Source organism: Gracilinanus agilis, chromosome 3 (assembly GCF_016433145.1).
Source record: "Gracilinanus agilis isolate LMUSP501 chromosome 3, AgileGrace, whole genome shotgun sequence".
Lineage (NCBI taxonomy): Eukaryota > Metazoa > Chordata > Mammalia > Didelphimorphia > Didelphidae > Gracilinanus > Gracilinanus agilis.
Window position 1 is genome coordinate 369,950,255 of NC_058132.1, and position 21,671 is coordinate 369,971,925.

The 21,671-nt window shown below is 34.3% G+C and overlaps 1 protein-coding gene across 1 annotated transcript in view; it reads left to right on the forward strand.

The window, feature by feature from the left end:
• The window catches only part of SENP7 (SUMO specific peptidase 7), a 161,802-nt gene that overhangs the window by 61,094 nt on the left and 79,037 nt on the right, over window positions 1-21,671 (forward strand). Inside the window, exon 6 of the mRNA XM_044670123.1 lies at window positions 921-1,115. Within this exon, the coding sequence (XP_044526058.1) occupies window positions 921-1,115 (195 nt within the window). The remainder of the gene's footprint in view (window positions 1-920; window positions 1,116-21,671) is intronic.

Here is a 21,671-nt window from a genome sequence, read left to right on the forward strand (position 1 = left end):
TAGTGGACAAGACTGAAAATTAATTGTCAGTTAGATAGGAGAACCAGGAGAGAGTTATGTCATGAAAACCTAGAGAAATGAGAGTTTGAAGGAAAAGAGTGATTTGAAGGAAAAGAGTGTAGAGGCTGCAGAGAGGTCAAGAAAGATGTGCTTCAAGAGTTAGGTTGCAGAGTTCAAGGGGGGAGGGGTGAAGGTAGCCTAGAAAGGCAGGGGAAGGGATGGGACTAGCTATGAAGGGGTTTGAGTGAAAAACAGAAGATTTAATATTTGATCCTGGAGGTAATAGGGAGCCACTGGAGTTTGTTGAGTGGAGGTTGGAGGGGCATAGACTTGCACTTTAGGAAGATTACTTACATAACTGAGTAGAGGATGGAAATGGAATGAGGAGAAACTTGTGGTAGTTAAATAAAAAATTAAGTTATTGTTTCCCTTCCAAAAATTATAGTCACCACATATTCAGGCTATTAACTATTAGGATTGAATTGCTAGTGATAGCAGCATTAGTTAATTTTAAAATATTGTTTTTTAAAACATGAGGTACTACTAATGAAGAAAGGTTGGATTTTCTAAGAAAGAAAACATTGAAATTTGTTTTGGTTTCTTATAAAAGATGCTTTCTACCAAATGCTACCCCAGGCCAATGGATAATTTGTACAGCTACCTTAAAAGGCCATTATATCTGCAGGGTAAACATGTTACACTGTTTATCAGGGAACAAAAGGCTTCTTAAAAGTTAATGTACATATAGACAATTTTTTCCTTTCAATTGAGGTTTCTAAGACATGTCACTTCCATTAATTGTCTTTTATTTGAGCTGAGAAAAAAATGTGTCTGAATCCAATCTCTTAAAAGTACATAAATGCAATTAAAAGTTCATCTAGACTTCAGTACAGTACAGTGTGTGTTATTTTGTGTGACAGGCAACCCAAAGTTATATTGATGAATGTCCTGGGAACGGAGTTAGGAAGAAAGTACATAAAGACCCTCCCTCTAACTGAGTCTAATTTGTGTGAAACTGACAACATGCAATCAAATCAACTTCCTTCATCACCTGTTGACAGCCTAGAATCTTGTCAAAAGCTAGAGCCTCAGGAGAGCCCTTTTTTATCTGAAAGGTATGTTTAGTGGTTAATTTTACTCAACACAATTATTGTTTTTAATCATAAAACTCCTTTTTCTCCCACAGATATTTAACTCCTCTGAATGGCAGTTGAGAACCCAGGGTGGGGAAATCAGTTAGTTATGTTACCCTGGTGGGAGCAAAATTTTCTTCCCATTTGCTTTCACGGCTTTCAAATGCAAAAATTCCCTGACTATTTAAAATTTCAGAAGGTATTTGACTAACACCATGAACATGATTTGCTATTGGATAATAAATAGAAAGCATCTGATAGAATGATCAGACTTAGAAGCAATGATTGAAATATAAATCTGAAGCTTCCTCTAGATCATTAACTAGGGAAGGAAACAATTGAATTCAAACCTGGACATGGACCTTGGAATGTAGTAAAACTAAGTACAACCAATAGGGGAGAAAGGGAGGAGCAGAGGGAAAGGACTGATTAGCAAATGCTAGAACCTTTACCCATTTATCTGCCCTTTCTTAAGAATTTCTAAAGCCTTCTCATTATACCTTTGTGTTTTCAGACTATAGAAACTATTTCATCTAAGTTAAAAATTGATGTTCCTAGCTAAGTGATTTCAGAAGAAAATTCTGATTTTCACTTCTCTTTGTGCCTCTTTAAATCTAATTACATTAGTGAATATTTAATTACTCCCTCTTTATTTTTCAGATTTACTTTTGGCTTTTGATATTTCTAAAAAACCTTTTAGTTACATCTAATTCACTTTTGACATTCTTTGCTTTCCATCTGAAGTTTGTGGGGAAACTTTTTTTCACTTTGTTTTTCTTTTCCTCAGCTGAATTTTCATAGAAAATTTGAATGAAAAAAAAATTGAGTCCCTTTCAAAGTATGTTGAACATTGTATTGGGGCAAACAAGAACAGTATATATTAGGTTTCAGTGGTACCACCTTATTTACTAAGTTGAATATTTATATTGGAGAATATCAGAAATGTTGTCTTTATAGTTGGTCAAGTGCTAATTAACACTTTTCCTATAAAAGTTTTACATTGAATTGCTTTGTCAAGTTATTCAGACTTTTTAACTTTTTCCTTCTTCCCTTCCATTTAACTAGGTACAATGAGTACTTTTAGATTATTTTAATTTCTTACAAAAAAAGGAGAAATTCTTTGTCAGTGTCAGAAAGAGTACAAAAGATGCCTTCTTATTGTTTCAATTAAGTTTTAAAAAATACAGACTTGTAATAGCAAAATCAACCAACATATCAACTGAAGTTGACAGGATCTAAAGTATTTCATATGCTTGGTTACCCACTCTTCCAATGAAAGGAGAGGAAGGAATTTTTTCTCATACCTTCTTAGGGGACATTGCTTATTAAGGCTTTTGAGGAAAGCATTTATAATCAATCCGTTTAGTCTTAGTTTTTTTTTTCCATTCATATTGTTGTAGATATAATGTAGGGTTTCTTGGTTTTACTTATTTCACTCTTTATCATGTAAGTCTTTCCATGCTTCTCTGAATTTTTTGTATTCATTATTCTTATAGCACAGAAATTTTCTATTAAGCTCTATATGACTTGCGTCTCATTTCGTTCTAGGATCAGACTTTAGCTATTAGAGAGTTGACCTGAATTAGCCCAGCCTAGAATAATGTACAAGAATGTTTAGTCTTTCTTCAATCAGCTGACATTTATTGCATTTCTAATGCTAATAAAAAATGTTTTTTTCTCTCTGTTTTTTACTTACCTGTGGTATAAGTCTAGCAATGACATCTCTTTGTTAGAGTATAAGAACATTTTAGTGTTTCAAATTGCTTTCCAGCATGGTTGGACTAATTCACACCACCACCAACAAAGGTGTTAATGTATCTATCTTTCCAAAGTCCCTCCAACATTGTTTTTCTCCATCTTTTATAATTTTTACCTTTTTGATAACTATGAGATGCAGTCTCAGTTATTTTCATTTGTATTTCTCTTATTAGTGATCTGGAGTAATCTTTCATATGGTTAATTCTTTTGAGAACTGTGTGTTTATATCCTTTGCCTACTTATCTACTTGGAAATGGTTCTTGGTTTTATATAACTATTAGTTCTCTCACTATAGTTTTAGTATTAGTCAATTAGTCACTCAACTAATATTTAGTAAACTCTGTATGGCCAGCACTATGTTAGTCCCCTGGAATATGAAAACAAGTAGAAAGAAACATAATCCTGGTCTTCAAGAAACTTACATTCTGTTGGAATATAACACATAAGAACTCAAAAGGGGATTGGTAGAAAAAGTCCTGAGTGCAGCTTGGGTGGACGTAGCTGATCAGGATGCACAATGATATTCCATTACATTCATACAGTTAGTTTAACCATTGCCCATGGGAAGATATCCCCTTAGTTTACAGTTTTTTGTTTACCAGGAAAAAAACTCCTATAAATATTTTTATACGTATCAAACCTTTTCTTTCCCCTACCCCCCATCTGTCTGAATTATCAGATTTGGTTGTGGTATAGCTGATTTTAATAGTATGCATTAATCTAGTGATTTTTTTGGAGGTATAATTCCAAATTACTTTCTGGAATGGCAGAAACAATTGACAGCTCCATCAATAGTGAACTAGAGTATTTGTTTTCCCACAAATTCTGCCACGTTTGTTATTTTCTTCTTTTGTTATCATTGTCAGTCTCATAGGTGTGAAGTAGAACCTCAAAGTTGCTGTAATTTGCATCTTTATGATCATTAGTGATGTAGACCTTTCTTTTTTTCTTATGATTATTAATAGCCTGAATTTCTTTCTTTGAAATTGCCTAACTTGGTTATAAAAAGTCAAATCATAAATCAGTTAGAGGAATAAGGAAGAAATTATCTTTTGGATATATGGATAAGGGAAGAGTTCATAGCCAAACAAGTGATAGGATCACAAGATAAAACAGGCAATAAAGATTTAAGATAATTTTTTGCATTATTTTTTAGTAACTAGGCAAGCAATGTATTATTTGGTGAAAGGAGTTCACATTACTATTTTAAATTTCATTAATATAATTTTACAGATTTTCAGCAGAGGGAGCCCAAAGCTTTAAAATAGAGAATGAAGGGCTTCCAGATTTTATTTTCTCTGATCTTTGTAATTGTTTTCCCTTTTTGTGTGGGTTAATTTCCTTTTTATTCTTTTGGAATAGATCATTAGTAGAAGCATGGAAAATGTTTCTGGCTTTTAAAAGAATATTTCTTAACTTTTATTTAAAATAATTTCTAACTGGTGTGTTTTTAATTGTAACTTTTAGTCAGATGGATTAATTCTAGTATTTCATTTTGAGAAAGTGAAACTTAACCTTCAAAGACCAAAAAATGGTAATATGTTAAAAATATCATAAAAGAGAACATTCTAACCCCTGAGGATATAGTTTAGGTTTGGTTTTTAGCCTATTAGTCTGGAATTCCATAGAATTCCATAGCATTTAAGTTACAAATGTAAGCAATGAATTTGTACTCCAAAAATAAAATTCTTGCAGGGGAAATTTGTGCAGTCAATAAAAGTTAATAATTAGGCAGACATTTTTATGCTTTATATTGTATTATTTTATTTACTCAATGAGGTTTAATTAATATTTGTACCTTACTTCTCAATGCCTTTACTTGGTTCTCCAGGAGAACTTCATGTGGGCAATGATTCGTTAATGGAAGTTGGGGGAGTGGTTCTAAAGTAATAGTTCTGTCAGTTGCTATTAAAAATATTCTTTAGATGGACTGATAATTGTATAGGATTATATATTTTGTGTTGGAAGGCCAGTCAACCCATTAAAAACCAGGATAAGGCTAGAGAGCAATTGATTGGAGCCAGCCATTGTGGGAACCATGGTTGATGTCTCTTAATGTCTTCTTATACAGAATGGTATCTTTAGTTTCTACCCCTTAAACTATTGTGCTGGTTCCCTGATATATTCTGTAACTCTGCCATGACTCATGGCCTAAGTCTAACACCTCTGTATTCTGTTATTACCATACTAAGGCCATGGGAAAGCCATTTTCCCTAGAATTTTAAGACCAAATTTTTGTATGAGACCAGATTCTTACATTCCTTGTCTCTTATTTCTTAGATCCAACCCTTAGATGCAAACCTTAGATACCATTCCCTGTAATTTTGTGAACAGAGCCTTAGTTACTATACACTCATACCTCAAGCATCTGGGTCCTCTGATGAGTACCAGATACTTAGGTATTAGACTCAGGACTTCTTATAGGAACCGCTACTGAGAACAGGTCCCATTTTTCTTCTTCCCTAGCACTTGGAAGAGAACAAAGTTGCTCTTTGTCATTCAGAGGACTCTTGAGGTGCTAGCTCCTATTAAAAGGCTCTTCTGTGACTAGCAAACTCTCATGTCTTTCCCAAGCTTGAAAATGCAGAACTTTTGACTGAACAAGAATTAGCTTCTTCCCCTTCTACTACTCCCTTTTTTTCTCACTCCTGTACATCTCAGCCCTGCTCCAGTCTAGCTCTGTCCATTCCTTCCATTGTTAATAGACTTCCCTTCATCTTTGACATCTTGTTTTCTTTCCATCTTCTAGCACTCATGAAGACCTGACTCTCCATTGAAGGCACTTCCTTCTTTGGCTATTCTCCTCAGTTCTGAATTTACCTTTCCTTGTGGCCCTTGATATGCTGGGTGAAGAAGAGTAGGCACATTCTTTGCTTCCCTCTTCTGCTTCCAGACCATCATCACTAAGCAACTTGTTCTTTTTTTGAGGTTCCCTCCCTATTCAGATTTATAGTCCCATTTAGATCTTGGTGGCAATTCTCTTTTCACTCGTAGGTCCTTCCTTAAGGCATTTAGCACCTGACTAATAGGGAAGGAACACTCTTACTAGAGGAAGTCATTATATGTGTTGACATTCTATCAAACATTATGGACTCTCAGTTCTTCAATTTCTTTGGCTCTGCATCCATCATTAAAAACTCTGAAATTCTGCTGTGTGACATAATCTTCTATCAACCATTATCTCCCTATATCTCATTCCTAAGTATATTCTTTGCCCTAATTATTGCTACTGAATGGTGTTGGAAGTCGTGAACCATTAGAAGAAGCCATAGAGACATGATGACTAGATCCACCCCAAACCTATGTGAGTTCTCACTGTTGCAAGGCAGTCCTTTACTCTTCACTAGTTGATTATCTATTGAATTTCTTTTAGCAGCTTTTCTAAACCTTTTCTCCCAAAACCTTCCACACCGCCCTTCCTTCTCTTTCTCTGGGACTCTGTTTCTTCTGTTCTTTTCCCTCTCCCTCTCATCAAAAAACTTCATTTCATGCCTTAATGAAAAAATAAAGGCCATTTACTCTGAGTTCTTCTTTCTCACTTCTTCATCTCAAAACCCACTGAAATCATTCACCATTTTCTCCTTCTTCTGACAATGAGGTGACCATTTTTTGTGCACCATCCCCTTTTTCCTTGTTCCTGATTCCATTTTTCTCCTCTTATTGCTTACCTGTAAGTCGATCTTCCTAACTTTAAATTTCTCTCTCTATATAATGATTAATTCTGTATTGCCTACGAATTTGACCAGGCAACTCTTGTTATTTAAAAACCCTCACATGACCCTATCACAACATTGATCTCATCATCACACTATAGCTCTCCTCTCATTCACAGCGAAAATCTTAGGGGGAAAAACTGTCTACACTTGTTGACTTTATGTTCTCTCTTCTTCTTAATTCCCTAATGTTTGGTGTATGACCTGATCACTTAAATGAAATTGATTTTTTTCAAAGTCATGAAAAACCTTTCCTCAATTTGCATCCTTCTTGACTTTTCAGGACTACTTGTCACTTCTGACTCCTCTTTCCTTCTAGAATCTAGAATCTAGATATTTGAACCTCTTTATGACACCCTTTTCCTTGGGTTCTCATCTTGCCTCTGCTCCTCAAAGGCTGCTCCTTTGCTGGGTCATCATCTGTTTCCTGCCTCCTACATGTGAATGTGCCCTAAGGGATTAGCAACACTGGACTTTCTTTTATTTTCTATCTGTAGCCTGTCTCACAATGATTTAATTAATTAACTCTTTTGGGTTCAATTATCATCTTTATGCAGATGCCTTCCAAATTTATTTATTGAACCCTCAGTCTCTCTCTTAAGCTTTAATTGTAATCACCATTACTATGTCTTATAGGTATCTCAAAACCAATTTATCTAAAATGATTCATTATCTTTCCACCCAAACTCATACTTCTTGCCAAGTTCCTTATTTTTTGAGATTACTATCTTCTTTCCATTCACCAAGTTACTTGAGAGTTGTAATCTTTGACTCTTCACTCTTTTTTGCCCTTCCCCCGCCCCAATCTAATCAGTTGCCAAGTCTTATTAATTTTACCTTGATAACATCTGTTGCATTCTTTCCATTCCAATCCCAATTCTATTCCATAAAATCTCTGATCTAGATTATAATAGATTTCCTTGATTATAGACTTTCTCCCCTGCTGCCATGATAGATAGAGCATTACATTTAAAGTCAGGAAGACCTGAGCTCTAAATGCTGCCACAGACATTTATCAGAAATTGTGGCTCTGGGTGAATCACTTACCCTGTCTTAGCCTCTATTTTCCCATCTATGGATTGAGGATAATAGTAGCACCTGGCTTGCAGGGTTGTTAGGACTAGATGAGATAACACAGGGAAGGTTAAAACACTATGTTAGTTATACTTATTATTGTTATTATCACATACCATACAGCTGTCAGATTGTTGTTCATAAAATAGAGGTCTGACTATATTCATTCCCTTGCCCAAAAAACTCTAGTGGCTCCCAACTGGCCCTGGGATAAAATACAAACTTCTCTATGTTGGCATTTGATGCCCTTTACAATTTAATGCTTACCCACCTTTTAAAGCTTATTATATATTACACCTCCTTCATATACTTTATGGTCCAGCCAAATTGATTTAATTGCCAGTTCCTCACATACACCATCTCCTCTTCTATCAACTTGTCTTTGATAGGTTGTTCCTTGATTCTGGAATGCACTGTACTTCTACCTCTTAGAATCCTTAGCTAACAAAAAACTCAGCTCAAGTTTCAAAATACAAAAGAGACTTTCCTAATTTCCCTCCTCAACTGATAGTTTTATCCTTGCAATTATCCTCTTCCTGTTACTTTGTATTTACTTCATATATATGTGTATGTATACACATATATATTCTTATATGAGTGCATGCTGTTTCTATTAGAATATAAACCATTTGAAGGCAAAACAGGAACTGTTTCATTTTTGCCTTTGCAACTATGTATAGCATAATAATATTGTAATAGTTGTAGTTTAAATGTGATTTTTTGGATATCATGCCTCCTCCCATTGCCTTTTATGGCTAGTATATTAGTTTTAGGTAGATTCCTTTTTTTTTTTTCTATATGCCATATACTTTATTAGAAAAGCAGAGTAAGCTAGGGAATAGAGAATCCCACTTTGGAGTCAACATGCCCTGATTTAAGATCCTGTGGCTGTGTAACCCTAGTAAATTACTTAACCTCTCAGTGTAATACTCTGCTATTCTGAGTTGTGGATCTGAATTGGTCAGGAGAATTTCTTTACCTGGAATTTTTTCAACCAATGAAATCACAGATCCAGTTAAAAACAGTAACAGCAACAGTAGCAAAACATTGTATGCAACACTGATATCTTCGTAATCATTGTATGATGTATGCTTAAGCCTATTTTGTAGAACAAAATTTGAGAGGGATATGGTTTGTTGGAGAGAGTATTGCTTCCACTGTAACTAGAGGAAACTTGTATTCTACTTTTTATTCTGTTTATAGCAGTGTGACCTTTCTTATTTTCTCTTTTGTTCTCCATTTATACTTAACCAAAGAAGAAAATAACTTCTAATATCCCTTCCAGTCCTAACATCTATGATTCTATAACTTAGAGTATTACTTTAAAAATCATAGAAACTTGTCATTGTATATTCACTTTTATGACATTGTTGATTGTAATTTATTTGAAAATGAGCCATTGGTAAAGAACTACCCCCTTTTTGATGGAAAATGTGATCTACTTTAAGATGATCTACTTTACAAGATATGTAAGTAAAAACTAAGCTCTTTATGATAGGAATTATGATTTGTAAGAATTAAATTTCAGAGAATGTCCTTAGAATTTTATAAAGTTTGTTAGAATCACTTGAATAAGTAAAAGATCAGAAATAGGTAGAAGGATAAAAGTAAAATAGTCTAATCTAATCTACCACAAGGGTAGTCTCAGCCTTACCCCAGCAGTAGTTCCCCTAGCCAACAAATAGGAAGCACAAACACTTCCTGGATTGCCCCTTTTATTCTCTCTCTCCCTTCTGGGTCAAATTCAGAGCCATGTCTGGATCAGGTTCAGAGTCATGTAACCTAGGTTACATAACTAAGTGGCCAGCCTAGGTGACATAAGTGACGTAGCTCCAGGAATGCAGGGATGCTGGCAGGACAACATCTCATGCATGATCCTAGGAGAGGATTCCCTTCATACATGGCAAAAAACAAAATGAGGATTATTTGTATCAAAGTTATATTAGTCATTAGGTCATCATATCTAGGCCTCAGAACTATCAGTAAACTTGTTTCTGTATCATGTTTGGATATTGTTTTCCCCCTTGCACTTTTGAATTCAACCAAAGAATCTCTCACAACACAGTTTCTCCTGTCTCCTTACCTCTCCTTGTCACAATCTCAGATGGCCTGGCCTGCGTTTCCTTCTTAATCTGCCTAATAGAATCCTTTACTTCCTTGAAAATGAATTTTTTGTATCATCTTCATTCCTTTTCTGATCCCCTAGATTGCTAGAATTCACCTTCATTTCCAAACTACCTTGTATTTAACTATTTCTTATATTTGCATATTAATTTTTATGTTTTTTTCCATGAATACCTATAAATATACACATCTACTTAGTTATTATGTATTGTCCCTGAGAGTAGAGATTGTTTTATTCTTTATGCTTGTAGCCCCTAGAATTTATTGAGCAGGAAAAAAATATAGTTTTTATAGTTATATAAATAGTTATATATATAGTTATATAAATAGTTATATAGTTATATATATAGTTTTTATAGTTATATAGTTATAGTGAGTGAATCTCAAAGGAGAGAAAATCATTGAAAGATGGTAGAAGGAGTTTGCAAATAAAAATAGCAAACAAAGAGTATTCTCATTCCTCTCTTCCCCCAATCCCCCCAGATCATTCAGGAGAGGGAGGGGTTATGAGAGGAAAGTGCAGCCAGAGAGTGACCAGAATTGTTTTGTTATTGAGGGAGCTAGGTATGAGAAGATGGAAGGAGCAAGAAAGGAAGGGGTTTAAGGTAAGAGGATTTTTCATCAGAGGGCATAGTGGAAGGGTTGTAGGCCTATCTGGAGTGAGGAATTGCTGGATGACATTGAATGATGAGGAAGTAAACAACTGAGATTGTGTAGGAAGGTCTATTCTTCTGTACCTGAAGCTTCAGTGTTACCAGAATGGAGACAGTGAAAGGAGTTGGGAATATGCTCAAATGTAGGGAAATGTGTCCAGGCATAGTCTCCATGGATGAACCTTCAAGTTGCTATGTGAGGCATCAAGGAGCTCACTTGATTGTGGGCATGAGCCAGAGGAAATATGACTTGAGGAACCTGAGAGCCTTGTGTCCATGAGAAAGGAGCTGATATATCCTGTGGCCCCAGAAGAGAAGAAAGAAGTGTAAGCAGAAAGAAGATTGAGTAATGGTAATATTAAATTTGCCAGGACTTTGCTTCTTAAACGGTTAGGATGTAAACTTATTAGAAACTATCCACATATTGCTAAACTAACTTGCCATACAAGTGTCACAAAGGAGAACATATCATTCGTTTAGGTGGAAAAGTCATTAGTATCCTCTGTGCTTTGGTTATTTTTACTAATATCAGAAAAGTGCCAGCTCTAGTTAAAATGTGGATGAAGCATTGGAACTAATATTAGAATAACCATCCTTTTTAATTATGCAACATGAATTTTACTTTTATTCAAATAATGTCTGAAATGTACAATTTTTCAGGTACTATTGTTTAATGATTCATTTTAGAATTTTCTGATATATACATATATACAAATGTATTAATAATCCTGATAATAATAAAAATAATGTGTTTAAAATGCATTAAAATATAAACAAATCTATATATCATTTAGTGTAGCTAGGTGGCACAGTGGATAAGGCCCCAGGTCTGGAGTCAGGAAGACCTGATTTCAGTCACTTTACCTTAGTTTCCTTATCTGTAAAATGAACAGTAGAAAGAAATAGCAGATCACACCAGTATCTTTGCCAAAGAAAAAACCAAACCCAGACCCAAATGATGTTATGAAGAGTCAGACATGACCAAACAACTGAACAACATATATTATTTAAGCACAAAGAACGAAATAAAAGCAAAAGAGTTTTCTATAAAGTAAAACTAGTAATTGCTTCTTGATTTAAGTAAAGATAAAATCGTTTTTGCCTTTGCTAAAATGATTAAAAAGAAACACTTTTTTGTGTATATTACCTCACTTTGGTGGTATATTTGACACGGATATATCTCCATAACATACTCTGTCTAATGGAGTCCTACACAAATTATTAGATTTCCTCATGAGACTTGTGTACCTGTGCAGGAGTCCAGCTTCCACAGGTCCATGGGATTCCTTGGAGGATGATGGCATTGGCGAAAGAAGAAGGAAAATGAGAGACAGTTAACGCTTTAACCTGCTGCCAGGCAAAGCAGGAAAACTGCTCTGTCTTGGCCCAGAGTGATTTTATTTTTATACACTTATTGGCTACACACATTTTTGGCAGGTAGTTTCATTTTCAACATCTTTCCATGTAGATAATGGAATAAGTCATACATTAACTTTTACTAAATTACAAAGTTGTTTGATTGATGATCTATAATTATCCTATATTCTTTACTTTTAAACAAGGGATGCAAAGCTTTGCAGAAAATGTTCTTGTCACAGGGGTAACTGGGCTAAAAATTATTTTTCCACCTATCCATGAGGTTTAAGACATGTGTTTCAGCTGAGAATAATGGTTCATTACATTTTACTAATTAAACTAAGAATGGTTATTCTTTACTCTAATCCATTACACAATTAATCAATAGTTATTCATTATACTAACCAATTATACAATTAATCAGATTTCAAAAGATACAATTACCATAACCCAGCCCAAATATTATTCCAATAACAGCCTTTCATTTTTCAATATTTTTCAAAGGTAAGTTTGACATGTTCTCTAGGCTATGGGGTTAATAAAACAGTCCAGTGTAATGGGACGTATCAGCCTTCTCTTGGAAGGCAACTTTTCTATATTTCATCCATTATCCTCCCTATTTTAGCATTCTGGCTCAGGGATCAGGGAGGCTTGGAAGCAGTCCTGGCCTGCTATTATGCAAGCTCCTGTACATGGGAGTGAAAAATCCAAGCACAGTTGGAGGTTTAAAATCTTATGAAGTGACTTTTAGGGGAATTTCTATATTATTACATTTAAGGGTGGGATTTTCATGGGAGTCTATAGTGGCTCTAACAACAGGCTTCAGCTGTTCTTCTGTATTTCTTTGGAGTTGAGTAAGGTTATTGATCATTACAATTCCAATAATAGAGTGTGTTAGTAAGAGAGGGGACACACAGGGGAATGAGTGGGTATTTCCATCCTTCCTGAGGCTGCCATGCAATCCTTGAGGTTTCACCTGTGACCATGTCAGACACCGTGGATTTGATGGCTCCAGGCATTTCCCCCCTTTTTTATTTTTTAATTGCAGTGACTTCAATTTAACTTGACGTAGGCTAGAGCCTAGGGATCTGATGATGACTGAAAAACAAGAAAAGAAATCAATTGTAAGGCATAGATGCTTGGGTCATTATACCAATCAGAAGTCATATTAACAGGAAACATAATAAAAAGAGGTTGTTTAACAACAAATACAGGAGAGGGAAAGAACATGAATCATGTAACTTTGGAAGAATATTCTTAATTAGTTCATTAAATAAAAAATTTCAAGTCAAATCATGGGCTTCAGTGACTGGGGTCTTTGGTGTAGTCGTCTGGGTTCTTTTATATTCAGCTGTTCCTGAGAGGTTCTCTGCTGTAAGGGTTCATTTCCTGTGTAAATAAAAACAAAACCGTGACCCCCATATTATAATTCTGTTTTTGTTTGTTTGTTTTTGTAAATAAGTTACTCAAATTCATGTTCAGTGATTATACAAATGAATTAATTTTACCAGAGATTCATTGTAATTCCAATTGAAACAAAAACTTGGGGTGGGATACAGTTTCTTATGTAAGTAGTGGAACATATTTGTTTACTATATACATTCAAATTTCTGGGGCTTCAATTATTATTTCACTTTGCTTTGATTATAATAATTTGCTTCGAAAGGAAAAAATGGAAAGGATTAAACATTGTTTGACTTCAGGTAAGAGTCAGGGTTATTAATTAGTCATGTCTTTCTTTTTGAGTGGCGGATACAGTTCAATGATTTCTCAGGCAACTATACCTGAATTCAAAACTCAAAAATAATATTAGTTGCAATTCCAGTGGCTTTTACCTTAAACAACAAATCTCACCAATTGCATCTTGGAGCTGAAAAGTTTCCAAGATTAACATATTCAATGAAAGGTTTTGATTTTACAAGTTGTGATAACCAATTTTTTTCCCCAATAATTATCCAGTTTTTTCTTAGTTTCAATACTCACTAACAATGCTTAAACTATCTGGCAATTCTTCCCAATTTATAGTATCTTTTGTACATTGTCATAACCAATTTACCTTAAGCTTTTGGTTCACAATACAAATCATATATTATTGCAAGTAACATGCTCAATTTCTAACACATTGCTTTTATACATAGTTTACATTTAAACACATTTTCAATTTTGATAGAATAAGGTATATGTTTTGGTAACATTCAATATATAACAATTTTGTCAAAAATCCAATATTTTTGTACTTATAAAATTTGCATGCTGCAACCTTGATATTAAATCACTCTCAATGGATATTGATTTAAAACTCAGAGCTTTCAAATGGATATCCCAAAATATATTTATATAATTGATTAAATTTCACCAATTATATTCTGATATATTTGAGTACTACATTGGCAGAGGACTTGCACAAGTGCTTCTTTTGATGCTCTCAATGATAACAACACTTGTTTTCAGAGCCAATTTTCTTGGCCCCATTCAACAAGACCTCATTCTAACTTGACTCTGTGAACAATGCAACACTGTGAAACTGAGCAAAGAATCTTTTTCATAAAAAAAGGTACAGACGGGTGCAATAAAGGTAATGGAATATATCTTAAAAAAGTCTTTTCCATCCCTTCTGAGTCCAAAGAACAGTTATTGCTAGGGATAAGAGGACACTGGTTACTATCACTTGGAAGAAATTTTGTAGACAACCAATGGGAGTCTACTCATGTTTGGAAACAAATGTTTGATGGAATTGTACACTTATTCCCAAACTCTCCCTCCATAGAGCCATTTAAGTATGTAATAAAGTCTTCTACTAGGAGTGTGGGGGTAGCATTCTAATCATTTTGTTCCTCGCTCTGGCACTGAGGAAATGATAGAAAAACCTACTCAGATCAATTGCAGGGTCAGTATATTCACTCCTCTCATTTTATAAGGAAGATATAGGGGTTCAATACTGGTATTTTGAAGAAAGGCACAACCATTCTTGTTGGTTGTTCTGTCCAGGAGACTGAGGGAACTTTTGGGTACCACATCATTCATAAAATAAAAAAAAAACACAACAGTATGAAATAAATGTATTTACTGCACCTAATTTCTGTCAGTGTGTTAATTTTGATTTATATATAAGGTCCAGATGAATGATCATATTGATTGATATTGAAATTGATTCTTCTGTCCCTAGAAGAATTTCCAGCGTAAAACCCCAGCAATATCACTACTAGATCTATACTTCAATTCAAAGAGATCAAAGAAAAAGGAAAAGAGCTCATATGTACAAAATATTTCTAGCATCTCTTTTTGTGATCTTGAATCTGAAATTGAATGGTGAGTACCCCATTTTGGGGCCACAAATCAATAAGAGTGCACATTTACCCCCATTAAAATGTTTTTTTAAAATTTATTCTTATTTTTAGTTCCAAATTATTTCCCTCTTTTTACCCCTTCCTGCACTCATTGAGAAGGTAAGATATATAATACCTGCTGTACATAGGAAGTTATGTAAAACATTTCCACATTAGCCAGGTTGAGAAAAAAATGAGGAAAAAATATGTTTTAATCTACACTCAATGGATTCACTCTGACGGTATGCATTTTCCATTATGAGTCCTTTGGAATGTTTTAAATTATTGTATTATCAGAGTCTTTCATAATTGATTGTCATCATCTTTCTCTCTTTACTTTGCCTTGTTCATATAAGGCTTTCTAGTTTTTTCTGAAACCATCTTCTTCATCATTTCTTATAGCATAATAATATTCTATCACAATTACATGTCTCAACTTGCTCAGTCATTCTCCATTACATAGACATTCACTTAATTTCTCCTGCTTTGCTATCACAAAAAGAGAGGCTAGAAATATTTTGTGCATATGAGCCCTTTTCCTTTTATATCTTTGAATTATAATTTAGACCTAGTAGTGGTATTGCTGGTCCAAGGGTATACACAACTTTAAAGCTTTTTGGATATAGTTCCAAATTGTTCTCCAGATTGGTTGGGTCAGTTACACTACTCCACCATTAGTTAGTAGTTTACATTTTTCCACATCCTCTCTAACATTTGTTATTTTCCTTTTCTGTCATCTTAGATGGTCTGATATGTGTGTGATATGGTATCTCAGAGTTATTTTTAATGTTCATTTCTCTAATTATTAGTGAATTAGAACATTTTTCAAGTATGATATTGGATAGCTTCGATTTATTCTTCTGAAAAGTTCTCACATGATCTTTGACTATTAGTTGGGGAAATGACATTTTTTAAACTTTATTAAATTTTATTTTTTTCTATTACATGTAGAAACAATTTTTGACAATTGTTTTTTGACATTTTGTGATTCAGATTCTTTCCTTTCCTTTCTCCCTTCCCTCTCCAAGGAGGTATAAATAGTCTTATATAGGTTATATTAGTGCTTTCATGAAATCATATTTCCATATTGTGATTGAAGACACATGTCATATGTACAATAAAAAACTCATGAAGGAAATAAAGTGAAGGATGGTGTGTTTTGATCTGCAATCAGATTCCAACAATTCCTTCTTTAGCATAGGACAGCATTTTTTTTTTCTCCCCCTCATTATGAGTCTTTTGGGATTGTCTTGGAACCTTTTTTTTTTTTTTTGATAATAGTTTAGTCCTTCACAGTTGATTACCCTACAATATTTAGGTTACTGTATACACTGTTCTCCTAATTCTGCTCACTTCACTTTGAATCACTTAACATAAGTCTTTCTAGGTTTTTCTGAACTCATCCTATTCATCATTTCTTAAGGTGCAAGTTTTTCACTGCAATCATACAAAACAGATTGTTCAGTCATTCCCCAATTGATGGACTTTCTCTCAGTTTCTGTTCCTTTGTTACTAAAAAAAGCTGCTAAAAAAATATTTTTGTACAAGTAGGTCCTTTCCCCCATCTCTGATCTTTTTGGGATATAGACCCAGTGGTGGTATTGCTGGGCAAAAGGATATGCATAGTTTTATGGCCCTTTGAGCCTGATTTCATATTGCTCTCCAGAATGGTTATTTCAGTTCACAGTTCTACCAACAGTGCATCAGTGTCCCAATTTTCCATATCCCCTTCAACATTTATCATTTTTTTTGGTCACACTAGCCACTGTGTTAGGTGTGAAGTGGTATCTCAGAGTTGTTTTAATTTGCATTTTGCTAATCAGTAGTGATTTAGAGCATTCCTTCATTTGACTAAAGATAGTTTTAATTTTTTTTATCTGAGAACTGCTTGTTCATATCGTTTGACTGTTTATCAATTGGGGATACTGTATAAAATACTGTGTACTGTATAAATTTGACTCAGTTCTCTATATATTTGAGAAATGAAAAATGAAACCTTTATCAGAGACACTTGGTATAAGTTTTCCCTCCCAATTTGTTGTTTCCATTCTAGTCTTTGTTGCATTGATTTTGTTTGTATAGAAACTTTTATATTTATTATTATTATTATTATTATTTTTAAACCCTTACCTTCCATCTTAGAATCAATACTGTCTATTGGTTCCAATGCAGAAGAGTGATCAGGGCCAGGCAATGGGGGTTAAGTGACTTGCCCAAGGTCACACAGCTAAGAAGTGTCTGAGGTCAAATTTGAACCCAGGACCTCCCATCTCTAAGTCTGGTTCTAAGTCCACTGAGCCACCCAGCTGCCCCCAAAACTTTTAAATTTAATGGAATAAAAAGTATCCATTTTATTTTTTGTAATGTTCTCTATGTCTTGTTTGGTGATAAATCCTTTCCTTATTCATAAGCCTGACAGGTTAACTTTTCTGTGTTCCTCTAATTTGTTTATGGTATTCCCCATTATTTCTAGATCAAGTATCCATTTTGACTTTATCTTGGTGTATGGTATGAGATGTTTGATCTATGTCTAGTTTCTGCCATATTGTTTTCCAGTTTTCTGAGGAGTTTTTGTCAAAAGTGAGTTCTTCCCCTAATAACTTGGACCTTTAAATTTATAGGGCATTGGGTTACTATGATTATTCACTACTGTGTATTGATTTTCTAACCTGTTTCTTTGATCTCTTTTAGCCAGTGCCAGATTGTTTTGATGATTACCACTTTATTGTATAGTTTGAGATCTGGTATAACTAGGGAATGGCCCTTATTTTATAAATTTTGCTCAGTTCCCTATATATTTGAGAATAAGGCATTCATCAAGAAATTTGCTGTAAATTTCCACTCAGTTTCTTGCTTTCCTTCTAATCTTAGCTGCATTGGTTTCATTTGTGCAAAATATTTTTATATTGATGTAGTCAAGATTATCTTTTATACCTCTCATGAATCTCTTTATCTTTTGTTTAGTCATGAACTCTCTCCCCTTATTCATAGATATGAGAAGAATTCTTTCCGGGTTTCCCTAATTTGTTTGTGATATCATTTTAAAAGTCTTAATTTGTGTACCCATCTTTAGATTATTTTGGCATATGTTGTAAGATGTTGGACTTTGCCTAGTTTTCTGTGAGATTGCTTTGTAGTTTTCCAAGCAATTTTTATAAGTGAGCTTTGGGTTTATTCCCTATTAAAATGTGATCCTCCTCATGTTGCTTAATATTTTACCAAAGAAAGTCTGAGGTGAGAGCCCTTGTGGCTAGACTGTATGTAAAGACATTGGTTTTCCTGCCTTATAACTCATATACTGGTCTGTCTTTATTAAGGCTCAAATGACCAGGTCTAGGGTTAGATGAAAAATTGTGGTGGTGTGAGTGCAGTCCTGCCTTAACCTTGCATGCCAGTACTCAATGAAAAGTCATCGTTAGAGCAGATGTGAGTCTTGCTGCCCTGGTAGACTTTTTTTGTATTATGTAGCACTGAGCAGAATGTATTAGTCAAGTGCATCCAATTTTTCCACAAGTTCTCTTTTGTGTTTGGCCTCATCCAAGACCTACTGCAGTAAGAAATCATGTTTATTGCAGCTGTCAGTTGGCATGAAATCTTTCTAGGGACATGCTGATGTATCCATTGTTAGAGCTCCATTCACCTGATCTTTTTGATAAGATCAAGGCATAGCTCTTATTATCAAAGGATATGGGTCTCCAGTTGGAAGGCAGATCAAATGGTATTGGATAGTTGCCTCTCTTTTGGGACCCAGATATCTTTTCTGGTCATGTAACATGAACACTAATCTTATAAAGCTCTTAGTATTAAAAAAAATGTACAAGGTTAATTCAGTATTTTAAAAGATCCATGATTTTATCAGTGTGGGTAATGCCTCCAATTATGCCAGTTGATACCTTCTATTGGTTTGTAGATGGTTTTCATTGTTACCTCTTAAAAAAAAAAAAAGCCTGGTGACCAGACTTCTCATGATCAACCTCTTCAAAAAGTAAGCAGTATATACATACGCTTTTTTTGAGTTGGTACTCAGTCTTTCCAGCATTACATGCCTGCTAGAACTTGTGCTCTCTTAGCATTATCTTTGGTCAACTCCAACTAAGGCTGTAGATTGGTTTGAGTAGGACCAGATTGACAAGTCTTTTGAAATGATGTAGAGGAATGTTGGTTTGTTTATCATTTTATTCATATTATAAAGTAAATACAGTTTAGTTCTTTAGGTTTTCAGGAGTAGTATTCTTTTGGCTGCTGCTGTTGTGTTGAATTTATTTTAAATTGTTTTGAATTTGTTGTGTTGAATTTATTTAGAGAATGTATCTTTAGAGAAACCTGCAATTTTCATAAAATCTGACAATCAGTTTTTAGCACAGTCAGCAGCCATTGAAATAATAACCTACACTTTGCCAAATAAAACTTCATTCACATTCATCTTCAAGAATGCCTGACATTTTTAAATGCAGGCTGTATTTTTAGTTCATCTTCTGATTCATGTGTAGTCATTTTCCAATGAGGATAGCAATAACTAGCTAATCAGTTGAAACATTTGGAAAGACATATGGGCAGTAATATTCAGTATTGTTAGATGTTAGCCCACTGTCAGTTTAGCTTGTGAATTTACATATTTTAAAACTTTTTGTTCCAAATGAAATGAAATGTAATTGCAACTTTTTGGTATTTCTATTCTATTTACAATTTAGTGTTAACAATCAAATAACAATCTCAATTTCTCCTGAAATAACTGTTTGACTTTTCTATCTGAGGAAATGTTATTCTGAATACTATGTTTATTGTGTGTGACTCTGTAAATATAGATGGCACTAAATTTGGAGCCATGAAGATCTGGGTTCAAGTGCTGACTAAGATACTTAGTAGCTATGTAATCCTGAGCAAGTCTCCGCTCTCTAAACCACATTTTCCTCGTCTGTAAAATGAGAATAACAGTAGCATCTACCTCAGAGGATTACTATGAAGCTCAAAACAGATAATAAATGTGAGATACTTTGTAAACTTTAAAGTGCTATGCAAATTGTAACCATTATTAATTCTCACCCAACAAGAATTTTATTTCTGTGCGTCAGACACTATGCTAAGTACTTGGCATACAAAGATAAAAAGGAAACAGCGCTTCCCCTCATAGAACTTATATTTTTGGGAGAGAGAACATTTTTCAGGTTAAAAAAGTACATGAGTCCTAGAATAGATTAAGATAAGTAAAATATGCTTCTCTTAAGACACATCATTATGGCAAATTCAAGGGCACTGTTTTTATTGTTCTGTTGTGCTAAAGTGATTGTGTACTTTTTTTTTTTTAGAGCAATGCAAATTAAAAACATTTTTTTTAATTTTATAGAATATTTTCCCATGGTTACATGATTCATGTTCTTTCCTTCCTTCCACTCTCTCCCCCCCTAACCCTCCCCTTGTAGCTGACACACAATTCCACTGGGTTTTACATGTATCATTGATCAAGACCTATTTCCATATTATTGATAGTTGTACTGGGATGGTCATTTAGTGTCTACATTCCCAATCATATCCCCCTCTACCCATGTGTTCAAGAGGTTGTTTTTCTTCTGTGTTTCTACTCCCACAGTTCTTCCTTTGAATGTGGGTAGCATTCTTTCTCATAAGTCCCTCAGAATTGTTCTGGATCATTGCATTGCTGCTAATACAGAAGTCCATTATATTCGATTGCACCACAGTGTACTCTGTGTATGATGTTCTCTTGGTATTGCTCCTTTCACTCTGCATCAATTCCTGAAGGTCATTCCAGTTCACATGCAATTCCTCCAGTTCATTATTCCTTTGAGCACAATAGTATTCCATCACCAACAGATACCACAATTTGTTCAGCCATTCCCCAATTGAAGGGCATGCCCTTATTTTCTGATTTTTTGCCACCACAAAGAGTGTGGCTATAAATATTTTTTGTACTGGTTCTTAAAAGTAATTTTTAATTTGATCATCAACATTACATAGACAAAATTTAAAAATCAAATGAATTATAAAATCAACACTAATGAAATTATATTTACGAGCTGCCAAAATGCTGCCGCCTTGTGGTGTGGTGGTAGTTGTTTAGATAAAATAAATTTCTGATTCAAATATTTTACAGAGTTAGAGAAAGTGCAATGTTAAAAATTAAGAAGTAGTAGTAATAAAGCCTGTATTGATGATGTGATGAAAATGCTGATATTATCGTTTAACATATTTTAGCAGTGTAGACTGAACTTTCTTCTCTTTCTGTAAATCTCCAACACTGGTAGGCGCATATCTTAATGAATTTGCATGCTCACATTCTCACAAAATGACCAGTGTAATTGGATGACCTTGGGCTTTATCTAAAATCAGTAATGCTTTAAATGTGAGTTTATCACAATATTTTCCAACAGCTTAGCTAAATAAACTTGAAAACTGTTCTTTAGAACCAGTTATAGTCATCCATGCTTTCATATTTGATCACCAGAATTCTGGAAGTTAATTGTTATGCTTTCTGAGTGTGAAGATTTTGAAATGGTAAACAAGCATTGATTTATTAAA